At 40.0% G+C, this 19,530-nt stretch overlaps 6 protein-coding genes across 6 annotated transcripts; 2 read left to right on the top strand and 4 right to left on the bottom strand.

Moving 5' to 3' along the window:
* Window positions 1–17: 17 nt before the first annotated feature.
* On the bottom strand, window positions 18–5,066 carry LOC128261431 (phospholipase A1 member A). The gene is made up of 4 exons (XM_052995129.1): window positions 4,539–5,066; window positions 815–1,555; window positions 419–587; window positions 18–357 (listed from the first exon to the last, which is right to left on the bottom strand). Exons 1-4 carry the CDS (start codon window positions 4,630–4,632, stop codon window positions 252–254), a joined length of 1,110 nt encoding a protein of 369 aa, XP_052851089.1. The 5' UTR covers window positions 4,633–5,066; the 3' UTR covers window positions 18–251.
* A 372-nt stretch (window positions 5,067–5,438) lies between these two features.
* LOC128261758 (inactive pancreatic lipase-related protein 1) lies at window positions 5,439–6,649 on the bottom strand. The gene is made up of 3 exons (XM_052995608.1): window positions 6,501–6,649; window positions 5,688–6,449; window positions 5,439–5,625 (listed from the first exon to the last, which is right to left on the bottom strand). The coding sequence occupies exons 1-3, from the start codon at window positions 6,647–6,649 to the stop codon at window positions 5,505–5,507; spliced, it is 1,032 nt and encodes a 343-aa protein (XP_052851568.1). The 3' UTR covers window positions 5,439–5,504.
* A 757-nt stretch (window positions 6,650–7,406) lies between these two features.
* Window positions 7,407–9,221, bottom strand: LOC128261437 (pancreatic triacylglycerol lipase). The gene is made up of 3 exons (XM_052995136.1): window positions 8,936–9,221; window positions 8,771–8,882; window positions 7,407–8,467 (listed from the first exon to the last, which is right to left on the bottom strand). Exons 1-3 carry the CDS (start codon window positions 8,964–8,966, stop codon window positions 7,444–7,446), a joined length of 1,167 nt encoding a protein of 388 aa, XP_052851096.1. The 5' UTR covers window positions 8,967–9,221; the 3' UTR covers window positions 7,407–7,443.
* Window positions 9,222–10,209: 988 nt separating this feature from the next.
* LOC128262262 (glycerate kinase) lies at window positions 10,210–11,932 on the top strand. The gene is made up of 2 exons (XM_052996424.1): window positions 10,210–11,462; window positions 11,514–11,932. The coding sequence occupies exons 1-2, from the start codon at window positions 10,329–10,331 to the stop codon at window positions 11,742–11,744; spliced, it is 1,365 nt and encodes a 454-aa protein (XP_052852384.1). The 5' UTR covers window positions 10,210–10,328; the 3' UTR covers window positions 11,745–11,932.
* Window positions 11,933–14,452: 2,520 nt separating this feature from the next.
* On the top strand, window positions 14,453–14,924 carry LOC128262480 (uncharacterized). The gene has a single exon (XM_052996759.1). The coding sequence runs from the start codon at window positions 14,725–14,727 to the stop codon at window positions 14,908–14,910; it is 186 nt and encodes a 61-aa protein (XP_052852719.1). The 5' UTR covers window positions 14,453–14,724; the 3' UTR covers window positions 14,911–14,924.
* Window positions 14,925–14,937: 13 nt separating this feature from the next.
* Window positions 14,938–15,694, bottom strand: LOC128262479 (GTP-binding nuclear protein Ran-like). The gene is made up of 2 exons (XM_052996758.1): window positions 15,511–15,694; window positions 14,938–15,462 (listed from the first exon to the last, which is right to left on the bottom strand). Exons 1-2 carry the CDS (start codon window positions 15,556–15,558, stop codon window positions 14,953–14,955), a joined length of 558 nt encoding a protein of 185 aa, XP_052852718.1. The 5' UTR covers window positions 15,559–15,694; the 3' UTR covers window positions 14,938–14,952.
* Between the last annotated feature and the right edge of the window lie 3,836 nt (window positions 15,695–19,530).

Raw genomic sequence — 19,530 nt, 5'->3', positions numbered from 1 at the left:
CTTAACGATTATACCTATTTGTTTGTACAAGTCCCGGAACACTTGAGATTGGGACTCGGTCCACTCCCAGCTCCCAACAAAAAATGGCTGAAGTTAGAGCTAATAACAAAAATATGAAATAAATAGGTATCAATTAGGAAACAATCTAAAATCACATGAGTGCTACGGTGTTAAAGTTGCCTAAGTGTAGGCGGTTCAAATACAAATTAGTATATCAAAATCATTTATCGACTGGGCCAAGTTGAAGAGCATTATCTTCTCACTCCCTGGTATTCTCCATTGGATCGCCCTTTACCCGGAAAACCCCGAGCAAAGGGCGCCTTGGCATTGGTGGTCACATAATAGTTCCCTCGAGCTCTGCAATAAAAATATATATTTATAAAAAATACTCAAAAATATATATTAATATAAGACTCACTTGTGAGAGCAGTGTTCGCCCATTAGGACATATTCCGAATCCTTGGGCTCACACCAGCCTATCAGGTAGGAGAACAAGTTGGGACATGGACCTGCATAAAATCCTCGAGTCGTCGTAATGGATTCAATAAAGTATGGCGTGACTTTCGTGTGATCACAGGCCAAAGTTTCTGCGGTTTGATGGAAAGATAATTTATATTAAACCGACATGTCAAATATATGGCTAGTTATGTACAATGAATTGATATTTTTAAAAGGAAATAATAATTCACTATTAATTTTTGAACAAAAATATATTACACGTCTTAAGGAAATGTATAAGGAATTTTCTTTAAAATTAAAACAACAAGAAAATTGTTATTATATTAATTAGAACATTTTATTTTAGAACACTTACGAAACAAAGTGGCTGATCCCACGCAAGCCGGCTGTCTGGTGCCTCCGTTGACGTAGAAGTCCGCATGACCACTGGAGTGCCACTGCCCGAGGATTCCAGCTCCTGTGTGGACGACATCCACGAAGTGGGCATCCGTGGTATCCAGATCCCTTGAGTTATTCGCGCCCGCATAGAAGAATATCGTTGGATCCAGGGCGGTAATCCGGCCCAGCTTTCCCTCCTCGGGTTTCAAATAGTTTGCCACCAAACCAGCGATGTGGGCACCGACACTATACCCGATAAAGTGCAGATCATCCGGCTGAACGCCACGCGGATGACGAGCTAGGTACTTTACCAGCTGGGAAATGCACAAGCTGCCAAATCGCGGTGCCCAGTCCATCTGACTCAGACAGGGTTCCTTCACGGCATCGGCATAGTCCACAATGATGATGTTGTACTCGCCCACACTGAAGTACGCCTCTCGAAGATCCGGACTGGGGCTCAAGGTTCTGCCGCCTCCAAATCCATGGATTATGATCTTGGTGGGATGCCGCGGATTGAAGTGCGTGTAGTACAAAGCATTCGCATCGAGGACATCTATGAATTCCGGCTGTTCCTGGGTGCGTCTCGTATACAAATAGAACTGGATCTTTGGATGTGGACAGCGGTACGGTTTCTGGAGGCAAGAATCTGTCACATAGACCTGCGTCTGGTTTTGACCAGCCGCCACAGCAGCAGCCACAACTCCCGCATTTTGGCCAGCTACGGAGGAGGTGAGATTCAAAATTCAAGATTTTAGTTGACAAACTAGTTTCGCTATAAGATATAACACTTAATTACATAACCAGCTGCTGGCATCAGCGACATTGAATGCTTGCAATTTGGCACGCTGCAAATGTCATGCGATTGCTGTTGCAGTTGCAGCAGCAACAACATTTAGTTGCAGAAAGTAAAAGTCAGCCTCAAACGGAAGTGACGCTGTATTGTGGCTCACTGCTCGTTGTTTGCTTTTTGCAACCAACTGGGTTTATTTTTGACAAAACGTGCTGCTCATGATATAACTGGAGCTGGCAACTGGATGCGGAGTGAATATGCGTAATTTATTCATCTGATTCATGGGGGAAGGAAAACCCATTTGAGATCAGCTTATCTGACACTTGGGCTCGTTTTCTGCGAACAGATATGCGCCAAGTGGTTCGCAATTGCGAGGAGTGCATTTCACAAATGCGGTTCTGCTACTTAGGCACTATTGTACACCTCCCATCTATTAATTTAATGGGTAATTTATTTCATTTTAGTTGATAATGCTTGAAAAGAGATAATAGTCCAATTATTTACAAAATTTGAATTTTTGTGACTTGAGTTCTTAAGAAATAACAATCCATTAAACCTTTTTTAAATATATAAACAAATATTGATAGAACACAAACTTGGATAAAGTTTTTATTTTTATTTACATATTTTAGAACCAATAAGAAAAAAAGCCAAAATTAGATAATTAAATAAAATTTGCAATATATACTTTGAATTTTATTAAAAGCTCTACCTGTGAACTAGTTCCAAGCTAAGTTTGTGTGTCAGCAACGTTGAGCACGCCGCATGCGTAAGAAGCCGCTGTAATGCGCTTTGAATCCAAATGGCCAAATTAAAAGTCTAACCAAAACATATGAGAATCGGCCTTCGGCTGTCTCAGTTGGTGACGCCAAAGTGTTAGAGCTACCAATTGGCCCACTTGCGGTTGAAGTACGGTTAGTTACTAGGTAGCTAGGAGATAACCGAGCGTCATGCAACCGGTCTGGAAAACTATTGCAGATGCAGACTCTTGTCGCTTGGCTGGGCACTGGAAATACCCGAAGATATCGGCTGCCTTATAGGGCATACAAGCCCCAGCGACACAGTGAACACGGCTTAATACACTCCGAATTCGATGACATGTGTGTTGGCTAGACCAGCAGCTGGCTAAATTAATAATGCAACAAGCGTATTTTTACATCAGAGTCAGCAGCATAATGCAACGCAACCACCCACTAATATCGGTGATACAGTCAAACTATTGTTACATCAAATTTAAACTATTGGGTATAAAAAATTTCTCAACCAGATGACTTGGACTACAGTTTTTGACTCTTCGGAATAGAAACGAAAAATAAAAGATAGGATTATATTAATTAATAATTTTACTTTAAAGCTGTCTGTAGTTTATTTTAAAAACATACTTATTAAAAACAAATTTTTTGGGGTGTAGATTAAATGTTATATTTTATATCTCTCTTATATTTTTCCTTTAGCGCTTTAATTTATTTTTGATTTGTTTCTAAGGAGTTTTTTTTTGTTTTACATTTTTTAGATCACTTTTTCTTTCTCTGTAGACATAGTTTTACCCACACTTCAATTAGCAATGGGCTGTGGTCGCGGTCATGCCTCTATTGTCTTCAGCTTTTCTGTTTTCATTTGTTTTTCACAATCGTTTATCTCCGACTTCGTGCGCTGCTTTTTCCCATCTTATGTAAGTGCACCCTCCCCCTTTTTCATTTTCCTTTCCATTCGAGCATTACGCATGCCAATTAAATGACTTTGGTTTCGGTTTCGGGTTTGTTTATGTTTTATTTGGCGGGAAAATGGCATGGAGAAATTTTTGGGACTTTTGGTTGGCCGGAAAACTCTGTCCAACTAACACAAATCAGGCCCCGAAACGGAAGCAGTCGAATGCGGAAGGAGAAAAACGAAATTGGAGGCGAAACACGAAATACTCATCGCCTGCTAAGTAAAAGATGTTTTTGGGTTGGCTCGCTTTTGACTTCGTTTATTGTTGTTTTCTGTTTATTTTGTGGGTCTTTGTGTTTTTAATTTGCCATGAGTCATGAATATTGTTTTGGTTGGCTTTGGAGATTATTGACCAATTGACTTCGAATCGATATAGATATCGAGATATGTGTGTCATAACCTTAAGCAGCCAAAGCCAATTTATGTCTTAGTTTAAAATTAGACAAGCGTGCTAACAAAATTCTTAACCAAATTGCTTAATTTCGTGTCCGAATTACAACTTTTTTTAATTGACTACAGCTATTAGATTTCAACATATTTGGCCTACTTTCGGTTTATAATTTCAGAGATTAGCTTGAGTTCAATAACCTGCAATCTGGCCCTGCCATTCTAAATTAACTGGCGACCGTGGACCTGCCCTCTGAATCCGCCTGAATTCAAAAAACTCGACAATGACACGCACCCCGGCAACGCGCATACGCCCCATATGACACCTTTATCAGCGGCAATAAAAACACAGTGCCTGGCAGTAAATATTGCAAAAGCTGCGAAGAGTGTCAAGGTGCAGGGGTATCAAAATATGAATACATAATTAAGCACCCGAAATTTTAGAGATTCCAGAGCGCTTGGCTTCGGCGAGTCTACAAATTCACACAATGACAAGTCGGAATTTTTGTGTGGGATGAACTCTTAAAAAATATGAGTTACTTGTAGACGAGGCTCTTCAAGATCTTTATATCAATGTTGACCAATATATGAGGCAAGGTCGCAATGAGGGAAAATAAAACGATGTTAGTTATTGTGCAACAAACTTAAAACGACGCCAATTTGAAGTGTCAACAGAAACAGATACAGAAACAGAAAAAACAGCATGGACAAAATGACAGGGCCAAAAGAAAGGTGCCAACCAGGGCGAAAGTAAAAGTCAAACTTAAGTTTATCTCTGTTTTGGGTTTCTTTTAGCACAACACCACATACGAACCGGCGAATTCCAGGCGGGAGAGTGTAAAACTCACGCAGAGCAGCTGCAGCCAAAACTCTTCACTTTTCGGTTTCCTCACACACTTTAGCCACATTTTTTTTTGGTTTTTTTATTTTTGCTACTTTTAGTTTAAATTACAAGTGCAACTGCGATTATATAACTGGGCTATAAAAGCGCAATCTCCGAACTCTTCTTTGGGCTTTGGGCTTTGGGTCAAGGCCTGCTCGTTGACCGGCGGAACGACTACTGATCTCAAAGTGCAAAACTCTTTCTTAGGCACCAGCTCGAGAGCTGGTCATTGGACTCGATTTCGATTTCAATGCACAGCAAGACGACGGCGAGGCTGGCGAGGCATAATTCCGGCTGCCTCTGCACAGAAATTGATTCAGTTTTCAGTTTTGTGTTTTACCACACACACACACTTCTTTTATTTTTTGCGGGCACGCGCGGTCTCTTAAAGAGATTATATTCGTATCTTGGATTATTTGTATTGCCTCAAAGTTCGCGGGCACGTGCGATTTGATTGCGCTCTGGCGAGCCACTGACTGTCTAGTTCGTGTCCGAAGTCTTTCGTTTTTGGTGGCTGCCCGAAAAGTTCGCACCGGCATCCAAAAGCTCGCTCAGCGCGGAAAGCTTTCAGTTTGTTTTGGTATTTTTTTTCAATTTGGAAAACCGTTGTAAGGGTTACAAAAAAGTTTTGCAGAAACAAAACATGTTAAAAAAAACCGTTAATGTTAGCTTTGAAGCCAGATCAGTTGATTGGTTATACCAAATTTTAAATGAAATTTTAAAACTACAAATGATTTTACGATTTTATTGACTTCAATAAGAAATGTTTTATTTTATAAAAAAACAATCAAATATTTAAATGTATTAAAAGTATTGCTCAGTAACTCTAAAACTTCTACAAAATTAATTAAAAGTGTATCCTAAAAAACTGTAACTATCCATAAGTATCATATGGCCTTAACTTAAAGCTAAGTCCGTAGTTTTGCGAATTTTCGAAATATCAAATTCGACTTCAACAAGGGGTCCTTTAGCAAAGGGAGAAACGTCGTGGGTGCTGAGAAAATACGAGCCTGACGCACTGAAAAAAAGAAAAGAAGAATTAAGTAACACATAACATAAAAAAAAATAATAAAATCATACTTTTCCGAAACAAAGTAACCCATTTGGGTATTGGGCATGTTGGAGTAATGACTGCATCTCTGTGAAAAGAAGTCGAACCATCCACCACACTGCTGAGCCCAAAAACCCCTTCCAGATACAATAGACTCTCCATAATAGATGGCTGCTCTATAGTGATTGCAATTGTAAAATCTCCAATTGCTGATGTAACTGCAACCCCTTTGATTAAGCTGATCGAGATTGGGATAGAAATCAGCATGACCCATTGGCGGCAGCATGGAGAAAAAGAACGGATCGGTGTGTATGATGTCCACGAAGTCGGCATCACTGGAATCCAGTTTTTGCTGCAGCGAAGGTAGCATCATGAAGCCAGGACCCGCAGGATCGAGACCAGTAATCCTGGCCAGAGGCTGGCTTACATAGTTGGCAACCATTCCCGCCACTTGGGCACCCAAACTGAAGCCAATTAAGTGGATATCTTCACGTCCGCTTATGCCACTCGATATTAGATTATTTATCATCTGACCCAGACACTCGGATACGATTGGAGCATTATTCACGGCCCAGGGAAAATAGCAGGGCCAGCGGACCAAAGTCTCATAATCCACAGAGATGACATTCACAGGCTGAGTTTGGAGCAGCACATCTCTTACTTCCAGATTCGGAGTCAAATTTCTGTTTCCTATAAAGCCATGAATCAATATTTTTAGTGGCAGACGGGGCTCGAAGAGATCTTTTTGTGGACTGAGGGGATCCAATTGAATGGGATCATCACGTGTTTGGCTAAAGACAAATACGAATTAATTATGGTAATATGTCTTAATTTTCACTCACTTTGTATAAAGCCAAAAAGTAACTCGGGAATTGGGACATTTTTGCTCGGCAAAAACACAAAATTCAGGCAGCCAGCCTCTCAGCTGTTTTTCTGCTTTGGAGCAGCCAAAAATTACGAAGAGGAGGATCACAGTGCTATATTTGCTCATGACTAAAGTCTAAATTGATCTAAGCTCAGGCTCTAACGCAAGTTCTATTAAATTTGCACTGCCTAACATTGAAAATGGCATGGAAAATGAGGGCCCATATAAAAGCAAATACTGGCAGCTGATAAAAAGTCAAGGTTGCCAAAGGTGGTGAAGTTGGAGGGTGGGTGAAGAAACAGTGGGTCAAGGTCGCTGCGGGTCTAGTTAGGCGTTAGAAACTGGTAATGAAATTGCCGTACAAGAGCAGCGAAGAACAGTGATGATTTATAGGGGAAGGTTACTTTTTATGAATAAAATTACAGGTTAATAAATTGGCTTAAATGCTGAAAGGTCGTATGTCATTAAATTAGTTTTAAAAGATATTTAAAATGTATTATTTATGTTAAATTAATAAAATTGCAAGTAATGATTAAGTAAATTTGTTTAATTGATTTTAATAATAAACTTATTATAAAGTTTATGGTACAATCTATTTAAGAAATATCATAAATTTAGTTTAAAATTGTAAAGTGTATTATCAGTTTATAAAATTCCTTTAGGAATTTTTTGTGTCAACCATGCCCAAAAATGTGTTAATAAATTTTTTAATCTTAGCCTTATATTAACACATGTTTGACCTCCAATTTGCCGGTTTTAATTTGAATTAGATTCAGATTGATTTTTACCTGCTGTAGTCTACATCATCTGGTTTACCCCCAGGAAATAATCAGTGATTTTTTTGAAAATCTATCGTTAGTAGTTTATTTGCTATGTCTTTCATAATTTAATTTTCAATTACTAAAACTCTATCCTAGCAACTATCTAAACACATTTCTCGACAAGGGCTCTTCATCCTCGTGATCTATCCATTCCAATTGCTTGTCCAAATCGCCCTCATCCATTTTTACAAGCACTTTCACCGCCTCCAATTCGAGAAAAGCCTCCAATAGCTGTGGCTCATAGTCATCGTCGATTTCATTGTGTTCCAGATTCAAATGGAACTTGGCCAGTGCCTGGCTATTGTCCACATCCTCCAGTTTGCCCAGGGCATAAGGTGAATTACTTGCAGTCTTGAGGAAGTAGGATCCTCTTATGTCCTCCGAAACGTGATATCCCATTTGGGCCTGGGCCCCGGTGGTGGGACAAAGTCCAAGGAGCTGGACCAACCAGCTGGAACACTGGCGTCCCCAGAAACCCACGGTGGAATTAATGGACTCGGCATAGAAACGAGTAGCTCTCTCATGATTGCAACTGCCCGGATCTTCCATATTCTCCTCCATGCAGCCAGGTTGTTGGGCTCCGAAGTTGGGATAGAAATCCACGTGACCCGAGGCACGCAGAATTCCACGACCGAAAACATCCGTATGGATGACGTCCACAAAGTCGCCATCGCCCGGATCCAAACGTCTGGAATTGGGTCCCAAAATAAACAAAGGCTTGGCTGGGTCCAGTCCCGTGATCCTCCTCAGCTTTCTCTTCACATAGTTGGCCGTCTGACCCGCCACTTGACCACCCAAACTGAAGCCAATCAGGTGGATCTGCTCATTGGCCACTATTCCTCGATCCACCAGGTTGTTGATCAACTGCGCCAGACACCGACTGACCAGCGGAAGATTCTGCACCGCCTGTATATAGCACGGATATCGCACCAGTGGCCCATAGTCAATGGAGATCACGTACACATCCTCGTTGTCCAGCAGTACAGGACGTATAAACGAGTTGGGCGCAAAGTCACGGTATCCTGTGTAGCCATGGATGAGGATCTTGAGGGGGCGTGGTGGCTGGAAGTCCCAGGGATTGAGGTCAAGGGGATTCAGCAGAATCGGATTATCCCGAGTGGAGCTAATTTAATTATGATTAATAAAAAAAAATTATAAAGTTATCCAAAATATTATTTAATGTCATTGAAAGTATGTGACAATAGACCAAATCTTTAAAATTGTTGTGCAACCAGAAAACAGAAAACTAAGGCTACTTAAGATAATATTTTTACTCATAGCTTAGGCCATGTTTATGCATTAGTCCTTATAGTAAAAAAAATAAAATGTCTAAACGTAAAGTAATTTTGTTTACTTTTTAATTAATATGCAAAGTTCTATTTTTATTTTTAAGAGCTTTGTATTTTGTTCTAGCCCTGATACTTACTTGGAATATAGCCAGAAGGAGACATTTTTATTGGGACATTCCCCACGCACCACTTGGCAGGCGGGATCTAGGAGACCCACCAGCGGATTGGCAGTTGCACTCCAAAGAAAACCTATTTAATGATTAAGAAAACGTTATAATCTCTTAATATTTGGTTTCACTCACCCAGTAAAGAGAGCCACGCGGTCGACTTCATATTTTCAGTAACTCGAAATCGTACTCGTACTTCTAGGGCCGTGTGTAAACTGGGTTCCGGCCACCGAGAGTGGTTGCTATTTAAGTGGAGCGGCTATCGCAGGCAGCGATCAGTCTATTGGTAACTGATTGAGCCACTGGCATACATAAGCACCCACACAGGGGCAAATGGTGGTGTCAAATGGTGTCTTGGATTGGTGTCAAACAAGAACGAAAGTAGTCGAGGATCGCGATGTTGGCGGTGCTGTGGTGTTGTGTTTGGAAATTCATTGCAAGCGAGTGACTTTTTAAGGAACTTTAAGATTTACTTTCGCTTTAAAAAGCAATTTATATGGTTTCCGCCATGAAATCGGAAATTTCATAAGCTGTTGGAAAACCCTCGTTGCAATTATTTAAAGCAATGGCACTTGTCTGTATTTCTCATTCTAAAAGAATGTTGGAGATTCTTCATCGTTAGTGACATTTAAAAATAATAAAAGCAAAATAAATACACGAATCAAATGTGATCTTAAGATAATAATAGCTTCAATAACTTAGTAACTTCTTTAAACATATGTTTTTTTTTTTAAGAAAAGTACATTTTAATGATAAGACCTAACACACAACAAAAACTAAATAACCAAACCCTAATGACCAGCAAAATGTGTTAATTTGCCTAGTTTAGTCGACAGGCTTTTACGCTTGAACTATTTTTTTGCGTCTGTGAAAGTAAAGTATTGACTAATTTATAAGCAAATTAGTTAGACCATTTGCTTGGGCAACACATTTATTAATTAGCAGTTTTTTCGCTGAAGTGTCAATATTTGAATCCACGCCCGATTGAATCGAACTTCTGCTACAATGTACTGAAACTCTAGTTAAAGTAATATAATTAATTTCGCTGCTTTTTATATGTTGTAATTTGTAATTACATTTATTTTGAACCACTTTTACATTAACAGACATTAACATAAAAGCTAATAGTGCCATAGCAGTCAGCTTGTGACACATAGCGTTAACAGAAAAGGGGGATTCCTGAAACTTATAAAGATATTTTCTTAAAAACAGATCAAGTTGATAATATTAATAAATTATATTCTGACTTAAACTATTGTTAATACAAATTAAAAAAACTAAGTAACTTATCATCAATAAATAATGCAAAGTTGTAATATGCATTTTAAGTGTATGAAATTAGCAATACATTTTAAATTAAATTTAAATTACTGTCGTGGGCCCTCGTTACTTTTTGGTATATTTGCATGTTTCGTCTACGGTCTCACTAATAAATATATAATATCTTCGACTGTTTTGAAAATGATAAGTAAAACTGGATTTTTAGCATCGCTGATTAGGATCGCCCGTGTCCGAAGCACCTTACATAATGGCCAAGCGACAGACCTGGGATCAAATGCGTCAGATCTTCGTCCAGGCGGTGAACGCAGTGCATCCTGAGAAGATATTCGCCGATTTCCAGAGCTTCGATTTGCGTCCCCAAAGTGGAGAAAACCCTAGTGAGATATCCATTAAACTTAATGGAGAACGTCAGGATATTAGCGGAAAGACCTGCCATATTGTGGGCCTTGGAAAGGCCGTGCTGGGAATGGCCCACAAAGTGCATCAGGATCTGGGCACCTCTTCGGCCGGCGGAGTCCTAAGTGTCCCGGTAAACACTCTAAAACAGTTTCATCATACCATTGCACCTGGTTTGACCATACACGAAGGAGCAGCCAACAATCTGCCGGATGAGGTGGCTCTAAAAGCAGCCCAGGAAATCAAGAGTTTGGCCGAGAAGATGACCCCCCAGGACATACTCTTCGTCTTCATTTCTGGTGGAGGATCTGCTCTACTACCTTTACCCCGGTCACCTTTAACCCTGGAGGATAAACGCTCCATTGCAGACAAGCTGATGAAACGGGGAGCCAGCATCCAGGAGATCAATGCCGTGAGGATTGCCTGTTCGGACATCAAAGGTGGACGCTTGGCTAGGTTTGCCGGGCAGGCAGGACTCCTGGTGACCTTTGTGCTTAGCGACATCATAGGAGATCCCCTGGAACTGATAGCCTGTGGACCCACTATTCAACCCGGAGTGGATACCTCTCCAACCGACATTCTCAAGAAGCATCAGGTGTGGGATGAGCTGTCCCCAGAGATACAACAGATGTTTGAGGCACCTGAAAAGCTTGAGAAACCTTTACTACCAGAGCACAAAATCTTTGTGGTGGGCAGCAATGTGTTAGCCACTTCAATGGCTTCAAAAGAAGCCCAGAAACTGGGCTACATTCCCTGCATCCTAAGTTGCAGCGTTCAAGGCGATGTGGCGCAAGTGGCCAACGACTATCAGCGATTGCTGCAGGGCATCCAAGAGGCCAGACAGCAGGGCATACGTGACCCGCAGCTGAGGGAGAAGTATGCCTTTGGGGAGAGAAGTTTTCCGGGGTTCAGGAGGTGCCTAGAAGAGCACTTGAGCAGCAAGAAGCCACTATTCCTGATCTGCGGAGGCGAGCCAGTCATAAAAGTTTGTATAATCATACCTCAAAATGCCTCATAATCATTAATATACCTCTAGGTTACTGGCCAGGGATTGGGTGGCCGGAGTCAGCATTTGGCATTGCTAATGTCGCAGGCTCTGCATCGCGATGAGGCCATGAGGGATTGCACTTTTTTGAGCGCCGGAACCGATGGCATCGATGGACCCACCGATGCTGCAGGCGCCATTGGAGACAGCATCGTTGTAGAATCGTATCTAACTGATCATACCCTCGATGAACTAGCCGAAACACTGCGGAAATTGCGATAGCTACAACTTCTACAAGAATCTCGGGCAGGGCGAACACCATATGCTCACTGGCCACACTGGAACCAATGTGATGGATTTGCATTTCCTGGTCGTGCCTTAGTATACCAAAACCCCCATAAATACTTCTATGTATACATATACTATATATATATGGGGCAATTCGTTAATGGAGCTGCTCTTGAACCGCAGTCGTTTAAATTTGCTTTTACGATTTTCCTCTTTAATTTTGCTCTATGAAATTTTTACGACTTTTTTCATTAACATTTTTAATATCCATTCAAATTCAAATAATTTTGTGATCTTTATGCTCTGAGACATTCTCCAGTGACAGCATAAAATGGCAATTAGCTTTCGTCGTCGCCGGTTATGAAATCATTTTGGAATTGTCTTGATTGTAATTATGTGCCAGTCGACAGATGTGATAAATCAATTTGTATATGCCATCACCACAGCATAGCTTAATATATATATATAAATATCTTGAGTAATTTCCATTTCTTTTGTACTGCGTCTCCATAAAAATGCGCCTCTAATAAATCATCTTAATTGTTGAAAACGCCAAAGGCAAACAGTAGCCAGCGAGCCAGCTACAACAATAGCCCAGCTATAATTGCAATTAAAAATGTAAATTTATTTGCTTCGCTTTATTTTTAGCAAACTGAAATACTGAATAACTGAAACTAAAACGCGACGCGCGCCCAGTTGCAATTTATAAGTTTTTACTAGCTAACACTTTGACTGCATATTTTTCTAATTGTGATTGTTTTGCCCGCTTCTATCAACGCTTCTTATTGTTTACTCCCATGCGGTATAGTATAATTATTTTGCCGCGTATTTGTCACAATTATTTAATAATCACATTCGCCAGTCACACTCTCTTGTGCTATTTTTGCTCGATTAGGTTTGTTATTAACTACATTCTGTAGTTTATGCATTTGCCGCCACCGGAGATGACTAAGCTCTGATTCCTTTGAAACTATACTATGATATGTCTGAGATCTATCTATCTGCTGCGCAACTCTCTTGTCTCTGCGATGAACTGTCCTCAGAAATCAATGTGTACTGTTTGCAAAGCACATGAATGAGTCAAGTATTCATTAAGGAGAAAAAATGAATGGATTTATAATTATTAAAGCCCAAACAAAATCAAATTATTTTTGTCTACAACTTATTTTAGAGAACTTTAAATTTACATTTGATTTAACTTAAGCAGAAAACCTTTTTAGATTTGGGTAACCTTTAAAACTTAACTGAAATAGTATAAGATTACGCTGGAATTGTCCAATATTCCAATTACATAGTCCCTATTAATCTAAAAATCTGTTTAAATATGGGAAAGCTTCAGCACGTAACTAGAATAGTATGAGATTAAGCTGATCTTCTAAGAGATTACCAGGAAGAGGCTGATCTCATTACATGCCTCGTGTGTCAATGGACTGCATCCAATCAAGAGCTTGGCTGCCCACTGGTGGTCATGCTGGGCCAACTCCGAGATCCATGGCAGGCGATTAGAATCGCTTCCGTTTCCGCTTCGGATGGCACAGATGTCATCATCATCGGCGGCAGGCTATATTTAACATTTTTATTAGCCACTGACCAGTGACCACCAGCAGCCTCCCATGCTCGTGGAATGTCGCGTCAATTTGTCTGGCCGGGCATGGCAACAATCTCGGCGAGATCTCATCCATCTCATCCTCCTCCAGCATCGGAACATCGGAGCAGCAGATACGGCCATCGGCCATGGAGTGCAAGTGTCGCGTTGATTTATTAATTAAGCATTGGAGCGAGGCAGCTGAGCAGCTGAGCCACGCGTGGCAGCTGCTGACGACGACGAAGCTAATGAAGTACTCGCTGGAAATTTTAATTAACGATCCCCGATTCGATCGCCATATAGCATAGATTCGTGTTCTTGTTCTTGTGTTGACTTATGACATCACACCCAGAATGCCCAGAATACCCAGAATGCCAAGAACACTAAGCACCAGCTGCCAGCAGCCAGAAGCGATCTCATCGCCAGACAAACTGACGACGCTTATCACATATACGACATGTAAGTATGTACGCTCAAAAAAAAAATGCTGAACGTTGCGCATACGCCGCGTGGCCCCAAAGCTAACAATTAAACACTATTCACCGCACGTCGCCTGCGAGGCGACATACATAAATTTCATTCGTTCGTCTGTTCTTAATTTGTCTAGACAATGGCAAAGTTCACTCCGAACAAATATAATATAGGCAAAGTTCAATTAACGCTCGTGTCACATGCCTTAGTTGGGGGCAAATGGATACAAATTCGAAAAAGAAAAGGAACGGAAAGCAATTTGCATATTGCTGGGAAAACGTCTTGACTAACCCCCATGTGAGTCACTTTCCAAAGACTTCAGATGGAATCTCTTAATTTGAAGCAGATGTGTGTGGGGGAGTATTTGGGCAGATTTTAATGGGTTCAAGCATGGTGAACTTTTGCGGCAGTGAACTTGACAAAGCGCTGGTAATTGGCGAAAAACGTTCGAAGAACATTAACAACATTCTTTTAAAACAAGAGCTTAACTCATAAAAGTCGAAAAAATATATTAATATAAAAACTTAACTAATAAATATGAATATACGAATAATGAATATTTGAATGTTGTAAAAATAATAAATAAAAAAAAGACAAATCCTTTGAATAATAAAATACAAGCCATTTTAAATATATATGATTCGGGTAACCTATTTGGTTGATTTTAATTTTTGGTCGTTCTGATTGAAATACAATAGAAAATTTAAGGTATACAAATAGAAAGAGGACAAGTTGTAAAAACTCGTATAAATTACAATTTGATACGGTAGACAGCCATAAAATATGTTTAAAACTTTAGATACGCTTCAGTCTAAATAAAGTATAAACTTGCGACAAATTTTTCATAGCCCTAGACGGTGTCTGAAGCTTAAAATTGTAAAAATTTGCTTGAAGAGTTGGGAGATCTTTAGAAAAGCGATGAACTGGCTGGTTTTTGGTCTTCTACTTCTCAGCGTGTCCTTTGCGATGGAACAGGACGAGGCCACGCCCTATATTTGCGATGGAAAGGACGATAGGGTCTGTGACCAGTACCGCTGCATGTGCCGAAGGAAGCCTTCAACGAAACCGGACCAATATTTCACAAGAACCGAGTATGAATTTTGAAGATAAATTATAAACACTCGTCTTGTGTTTTTGGGGGTAAACTCAGGCCTTGGCTTCCATCAGCTCGTCCTGCGATTGTGAACACAGTTCTGGGGACATGATCATCTTTGGGATGGCAGGCTGCTCAACCAGCCTTAACTTCCGATCATTGAGCAATTGCCGCGCCAGATAGATGAATGGCTTATCCAGATTAAAGCTCGATTTGGCCGATATATTAAAGTACATAAGGTTCTTCTTGCGGTGGAACCTCACTTGAGTGTCTTCCACTTGGCGCTTTTCCCTCAAATCCACCTTGTTTCCGCAGATCACAATGGGAATGTTGTTGCAAACGCGAACCAGGTCACGATGCCATCTTTCCAATTTATCATAGCTCTTGCGGGAGGTCACATCAAACATTATAATGGCGCAGTGGGCTTGTATGTAGTATCCATCGCGCATTCCGGCCAATTTCTCCTGACCAGCGGTGTCCCAAACGATGAAAGGAATCCCTCCGCGATCAGTGCGAAAGGTCAAACGATTCAAACTCACACCCACCGTGGGCTCATAGTTCCACTGGAATTTACCAGATGAATGGCGTTCTATAAGGGTACTTTTTCCTACCTCGGCTTCGCCAAGAAGGACCATCTTGAATCCGTTCAAACAGTCCATTGTGCTTTATTTTCTATAAACAAATTTGGATTTTGTAGTTTGTAAGTGTTGTTTGCAAGTGTTGTTGGCTCAGGGGTTTGCTTGTGTCTGAGCAAGTTTAGTTTGAATTGCTTGGAGATACAAAGTTTGGCCTGCTATGTCAGATAAACTAAAAAACTATTTGAAAAATATTTTCAATTATTTTTAGAATAATTATAGCAATATCATCCTTTTTACGTTTACTTGAATACTAAACAAGCAATATAAAACTTTAAAACAAAAAACTTTAAAAGTCTTTCAAAAGGCATATTACAAAGTATAACTTAAAGAGGTTTCCTACAAGCTCTTAGCTCCCCCAAAAAACTTTTCTGATCTTGCAACATTTTAAGTACTGATGTTCATCGAAACAATTACGGCTAACCGATGTTGGCATTAATAATTTCTGGCTGCTACTTGCCATTTATCAAAGGCAGTGATCTACCCATATGCCGAATGGGCAGCTTAATGTCAATCGGCTCTTTGCGGGGCCCTTAGGTTTTGTTTTTTTCTTTGGTTTTTCTTCAGATTTCTGAGCTCTGGGCCATTAATGCATTACAAATAGGTGCGGCAGACCGCAACAGCAACATGGGTAAAAGGGACTTGGCCGCAGACGCTTCGGTGCCGTTGACCAACGTGACTGAGATTGAGATTGAGGATTGCATCTCGCTCTGGCTACCTGAAAAAAAAAAGAAAAAATGAAAAACGAACAAAAAACCCGGCAGCAGACGACCTCAAGTGTAAGGCAGCGCAATCGAGTTGCTGGTGCAGCAGCAACAGCAGCAGCAGCAACATGCAACATCTACAGTCCAGAAGCAGTTCAAGTTTGCGCCGAGGAATTCCTTGCCGCTGAAATAATTAAGCATTGCAACATTGTTTATTGTAGCTTTTGCTGCTGTTGTTGCTCCAGCTGCTGTTGTTGCTGCTGCTGCTGCTGGGGTGTTGCAGGCTCGTTTAACAAGGCAGCCAAGTTCTCAACAAGTGCCTCCTCCTGTTCTACAAGTTTTTGCCTCTCCACTTCATTTTTTTTAGTTGGCCGTTGGTGCCACTCTAAGGAATTTCCATTTTATTTACATTTAGAATGTGCCGAACGGACTCGTCGCATGTAAAGCGGGCCAAATCGAAAGCTATTAGACCTATTAGCATATCGTAGCTGGAACATGGCAAATTTAGTGGCAACATTGTTGCCGTCGCTGCGATAGAAGCACATAATCTCATGCGTCCACGTTTATTACCGCATCGAAATACCATAATGCCGTCATATAAAAGAATAGGAAGTAAGGCCATATATATATAAATAAAGTAAAATAAATGTAGCAAATGCCAATCGATTGGCGTTCAATTTACAGCGTTTACCTGATTGTTGTGGCCAGCCCACAGTTAACTTAATTGCCACTTCCCAAGCGCTTTATTTACGGAAATGCGGGCTGCCAAGCGACAGTTTTTACACTGCAAGAAAAACTAAGTTCAATTTACAGTATTTTTATATAAAAATGTTGAAACCGCCTATTAAAACTTATTGGTATGCAAACTTAAAATTATAGGCCTATTTTAACTTTGTACTGTTAAATTACCCAAATTTAAAAAAAAAAATATTTAAGTGTGTAAAAAACAATTGTAAGTTAAACTAAACAAACATATTTTATGATAACCAATAATGTAATTAAAGAATGCCTAAATTTAATATTTTTGGAACATAATTTTTGATGATACCTTTTTTTAGTGATTTCAAAATTACTTTTTAAAAAATATATAAAATATTTATAAAATTTAATATTTTTTAATTTTTTTTTTTTCATGATACCTTTTTTAGTTAAATTAAAACACTAACTAAGTTAATTATATATTGAGATATGTATTTCCCCAAGTGCATAGACTGTGTGAAAGTGTTGTCAATGCTGCCGTTTGGCCATAGCCTACAATTGCGATCTGGTGATCGAGTTGGAAAGGAAAACAGCGAGAAATAATAACAACAACTAAAATTTTCCATAACCTCAAAAAAAGGGGGGAGAAAAAAATATAAAAAAATGCGGCGGCTATTTATAAAATGCGCTATCTGTGAGATGCGTGCGGCAATCTGTCCGTCGGTCTGCCCCTCAGTCTGTCGATGCCGCCAGCTGTGTGCCAAGACAGCGCTGCCCCCTCAAACCCCCCCCCCAAAACCCCCTTTTTAGAGCGCCCCCCCTCCCCCCAGCCCCCTTCACTGTGTTGTCTGCGTTTATTGATTTATTAGAAAATTCCAATGAACAAGTTTTAATACACGACACACAGCGAACGATGAAGTCGATGTTGTCAGCATGCTTGTTGTGCTTTTCCACTCCTTGTTGTTGCTACACTTGTGTTCCTGTGGCAAAGACAATATATGGAAAGGAAAGGCTGTGCAAAAGAGATGGGGAGATACTTGCAGCAGCTGGAAAAATTAACAAGTGCAATATTTTAATTACGCTTCAGCAGCAGCAGCAACAACCACAACAACAACAACAACGAGGGCCACAAGATCAGCAGCATCAATTAAGTTTGCTGCTTGGATTTGGGCAGAAAGCGTTGCCAGACTGCTGTTAGCTGGGCATACGAGGCGTATGATTGATATGGTACATCTTACTTAGTGGTTTGGTATGTCTTTGATTACTTTTTAGGTAAAATATGTGAATAGAAAGCAAATAAATTAAGGAATAGTATGAATAATAAATATAAAATAAAATATTTGTTTAAATATTATTTTAGACCAGGAATTTTAGAAACTGTATATCAAATTTTAATTGGAAAACTTCAATCGGAAATAAAAATTAATGTGACCATCAAAGTTGTAATTATTCATTATACTATAATAAAAAAAATTATACTATTTTTTATTACGTTTTGTTAGAGTACGTTCTTTGTTTAAGTATCTGGTATTACTCATGGAACACATAATTCTAAGCTGATAAATGCTCCCATAAAACTATATTATTGAAAGTTATTAATAATTAAAATACAATTTAAGTACCCCATTCATTTGTATTATTCTAGTATATTTAATGTGTTGTTATTTAACGACATTAACTAGCATTACTTACTATATACTTCTCATTTCTAAACTTGTCTTACACCATTATTACTATAAAAGTCTCACTTCAGCCTATCTTAACTAGATCTAGTTGCTTTAGTTTTAAGCTAGCCAAACCATCCGGCAACGCCGATGGACTCGAAAGATTGTCTACTCCAAACTCTAAGCATTTTGCAATCAATTTAGATTTGCATTAGCAACGCTGCAGTCTCGAGAAGTCGGAGAAGCCGGAGATTTAAAGCCAAAAATAAACCGAACCAGTTGCCCCAGCGCCGAAAAGTCAAATGTGTAACAGCTTTAGCTTAAAGAGAGGCCCAAAGAAAGTCGAGATCGCAGCTGAGACAGAAGACTAAAGGCAGAAGACTAAAGACTGAAAACTGAAGACTAAGACTAAAGACTAAAGACTGAAGATTGTGTAGACTGTAGACTGGAGACTGTAGACCGAAGACTGGCGACTGAGAGAGTTGAAATATTGTAATTGTGAGTCGGGCTGGTTTGTTATTGTTGCCTTAGCGGTTGCTTGTTGTTTTTTTCGGCTTGATTAATAATTAATCGCACTCGCACACATAAACACACACACACAGAGAAAAACACTCGCTTGTTTTAATTACTCAACTTAAATGGCGCTTTGAGCGACTTAAGCAACTTGCTTTTGTGTTCGAGAGTGTATATGCGATTGACTCTCACAACTACGAGCTCAAAACTAACTAACTAGCTGCTGGTTTGTTTTTGTAGTTGCTGCTGGGCCGCCGATGTTGCTGTTGGTGTTGCTGTTGCTGCTGGTGAAGTGTTGTTGTTGCTGGTCGGCTCTGCTCCGTCTCCGGATCGCTTTTGCCTGCCTGTTTGCCTTGCCTCGGCCGCTTTGGACGCTCATTCAGTTTTTTGCGCTCAACGCTCGTTGTACGGAACCG

The sequence above is a fragment of the Drosophila gunungcola genome, unplaced genomic scaffold, assembly GCF_025200985.1.
Source record: "Drosophila gunungcola strain Sukarami unplaced genomic scaffold, Dgunungcola_SK_2 000001F, whole genome shotgun sequence".
Classification (NCBI taxonomy): Eukaryota; Metazoa; Arthropoda; class Insecta; order Diptera; family Drosophilidae; genus Drosophila; species Drosophila gunungcola.
The sequence above is the reverse complement of the archived record's forward strand: the minus strand, read 5'-3'. Positions and strand labels throughout refer to the sequence as shown.

Excerpts from the sequence above, each read along its gene's own strand:
- LOC128261437 (XM_052995136.1), bottom strand. The coding sequence starts at position 8,966 with ATGAAGTCGACCGCGTGGCTCTCTTTACTGG. Across the intron at positions 8,883-8,935 it reads CGCGTGGCTCTCTTTACTGG|GTTTTCTTTGGAGTGCAACT; the intron begins GTGAGTGAAACC and ends ATCATTAAATAG. Across the intron at positions 8,468-8,770 it reads TCCTTCTGGCTATATTCCAA|CTCCACTCGGGATAATCCGA; the intron begins GTAAGTATCAGG and ends TAATTAAATTAG.
- LOC128262480 (XM_052996759.1), top strand. The coding sequence starts at position 14,725 with ATGAACTGGCTGGTTTTTGGTCTTCTACTTCTCAGCGTGTCCTTTGCG.
- LOC128261431 (XM_052995129.1), bottom strand. The coding sequence starts at position 4,632 with ATGTGGCTAAAGTGTGTGAGGAAACCGAAAAGTGAAGAGTTTTGGCTG. Across the intron at positions 1,556-4,538 it reads CTCCCGCCTGGAATTCGCCG|CTGGCCAAAATGCGGGAGTT; the intron begins GTTCGTATGTGG and ends CCTCCTCCGTAG. Across the intron at positions 358-418 it reads GGCGAACACTGCTCTCACAA|AGCTCGAGGGAACTATTATG; the intron begins GTGAGTCTTATA and ends TTTTTATTGCAG.
- LOC128262479 (XM_052996758.1), bottom strand. The coding sequence starts at position 15,558 with ATGGACTGTTTGAACGGATTCAAGATGGTCCTTCTTGGCGAAGCCGAG. Across the intron at positions 15,463-15,510 it reads TCCTTCTTGGCGAAGCCGAG|TGGAACTATGAGCCCACGGT; the intron begins GTAGGAAAAAGT and ends GGTAAATTCCAG.
- LOC128261758 (XM_052995608.1), bottom strand. The coding sequence starts at position 6,649 with ATGAGCAAATATAGCACTGTGATCCTCCTCTTCGTAATTTTTGGCTGC. Across the intron at positions 6,450-6,500 it reads ACTTTTTGGCTTTATACAAA|CCAAACACGTGATGATCCCA; the intron begins GTGAGTGAAAAT and ends ATTTGTCTTTAG. Across the intron at positions 5,626-5,687 it reads GGTTACTTTGTTTCGGAAAA|TGCGTCAGGCTCGTATTTTC; the intron begins GTATGATTTTAT and ends TCTTTTTTTCAG.
- LOC128262262 (XM_052996424.1), top strand. The coding sequence starts at position 10,329 with ATGGCCAAGCGACAGACCTGGGATCAAATGCGTCAGATCTTCGTCCAG. Across the intron at positions 11,463-11,513 it reads GAGGCGAGCCAGTCATAAAA|GTTACTGGCCAGGGATTGGG; the intron begins GTTTGTATAATC and ends ATATACCTCTAG.